Source organism: Galeopterus variegatus, unplaced genomic scaffold (assembly GCF_000696425.1).
Source record: "Galeopterus variegatus unplaced genomic scaffold, G_variegatus-3.0.2 Scaffold2828, whole genome shotgun sequence".
Taxonomy (NCBI): Eukaryota; Metazoa; Chordata; class Mammalia; order Dermoptera; family Cynocephalidae; genus Galeopterus; species Galeopterus variegatus.
The window spans coordinates 79668-81156 of record NW_007728939.1 but is presented as its reverse complement, the minus strand read 5'-3'; the positions used below and the strand labels follow the sequence as shown (position 1 = coordinate 81156).

General features: G+C 41.0%; 1 protein-coding gene across 1 annotated transcript in view; it reads right to left on the bottom strand.

The window, feature by feature from the left end:
• LOC103599019 (usherin-like) overlaps positions 1 to 1489 on the bottom strand; it is a 160683-nt gene that overhangs the window by 96066 nt on the left and 63128 nt on the right. The window contains exon 10 of the mRNA XM_008583091.1: positions 1148 to 1482. Coding sequence (XP_008581313.1) covers positions 1148 to 1482 — 335 coding nt within the window. The remainder of the gene's footprint in view (positions 1 to 1147; positions 1483 to 1489) is intronic.

Below are 1489 nucleotides of genomic sequence, written 5' to 3'. Positions count from 1 at the left end.
GCTTCCCAAGCGGCGCACTATAGCAGTGCGCCACCGGGCTGGCCCCTATATTTAATAAAGTCTTGACACATTTTGAAAATCATATGTTTTTAACTCCCAAGACCACAAAATTTCACCTTCTCTATGAAGCTTCTTAGGGATGAGGGTTTCCCGCTGACCTCCTAGGACATTTCTTGTCTAAACACCTTTGATATATTATATTACTCTCGTATTCAGGTTTATGACTAGTAGGTGGTAGAGTTTGGGATCAAAGTCCTAGTATAGGCTGTACCTGATCACTTCTCTTATTTTTTCCTTATGTGCAATTCTCATCTCTGCAATTATAAAAGTGAATTATAAAAGTGAATGCTCCCTGAGAAAAGAACCATACGGTTTCTGTATCTCCTACAGAACACCAGGCTACTCTGGCCACCAAAAAAGCTCTCGTGAGATACTAGGTGACCATACGAAAACTGAATTAAGTTGTTTTATGGGCCAAAGGAAGCCAGCCCAGAAAAAAATCACCACTAAGCTATAATGCATGTGACTGGACTGCATATATCATGATGGCTATACCATACAGCCTAGGTGTGTAGTAGGCTCTATCATCTCGGTTTGGGTAAGTGCACTGTATGATGTTTGCACAATGGTGAAATCACCTAACGATGCATTTCTCAGAACATATCCCAATCATTAAACAACTCATGATTGTATATGGGGGTCTTCAAAAAGTTCCTGGAAAGATTTGCATTATCTTCTCATAGTATTTTTCTAGAAACTTTTTGAAGTAGCCTCATATATCTCATTAGATCTTTGAAAAAGTAGAAAATTAAATATCCTGTCTAATTTTATCTGAACCTCATCCCTATGATGTATGTAGGGACACACTGAATTATTCCTATTCAATGGATATGGAAAATGGAAATCAGGTGAGGAGAGGTTCATTTATTTGCTTGAGGTAATACAAATCAGTTGGGGTCTGCAAACTAGTCCCCAGTATTTCTCTTGCACAGTTCAGTATCTTGTCCCCATGACTACACTGAGTCTTTGCACATGCAAAAGACTTTTATATATTTAAGCCCTATGTGAAGAAAAATAGAGATAAGAAAATGAATTTTAACAATTAAACAGGTAATCTGAGCATCCATTATTTTTTTGAAGTTCTTACCATCACTGTGAAAGCATGCACGGTAGAGCTGTTAAATGTTGGATCATCAGGTTTCTCTTGGTAGACCACACGGTACTGGAAGATAATGCCATTGGGAGAGTCTGGCTTTGTCCAATTCAGCAGAACTGAGTGGGCACTGGTGGCCTGAGCCCAAGGAGCTGGCACATCTTGAGGTGGTGCTTCCAGAGTCCGTGCTGATGACCACAGACTCTCCACGGAACCCCTGGAGTTACTGGCTCTGACCTGGTATTCGTAGAGTGTGAAAGGCCTCAGAGCATCCGCACCATCGGTAAATTCAAGGGCTCCTTCTGACCAGACGAACAGAAGAGACTCCTCTTCACC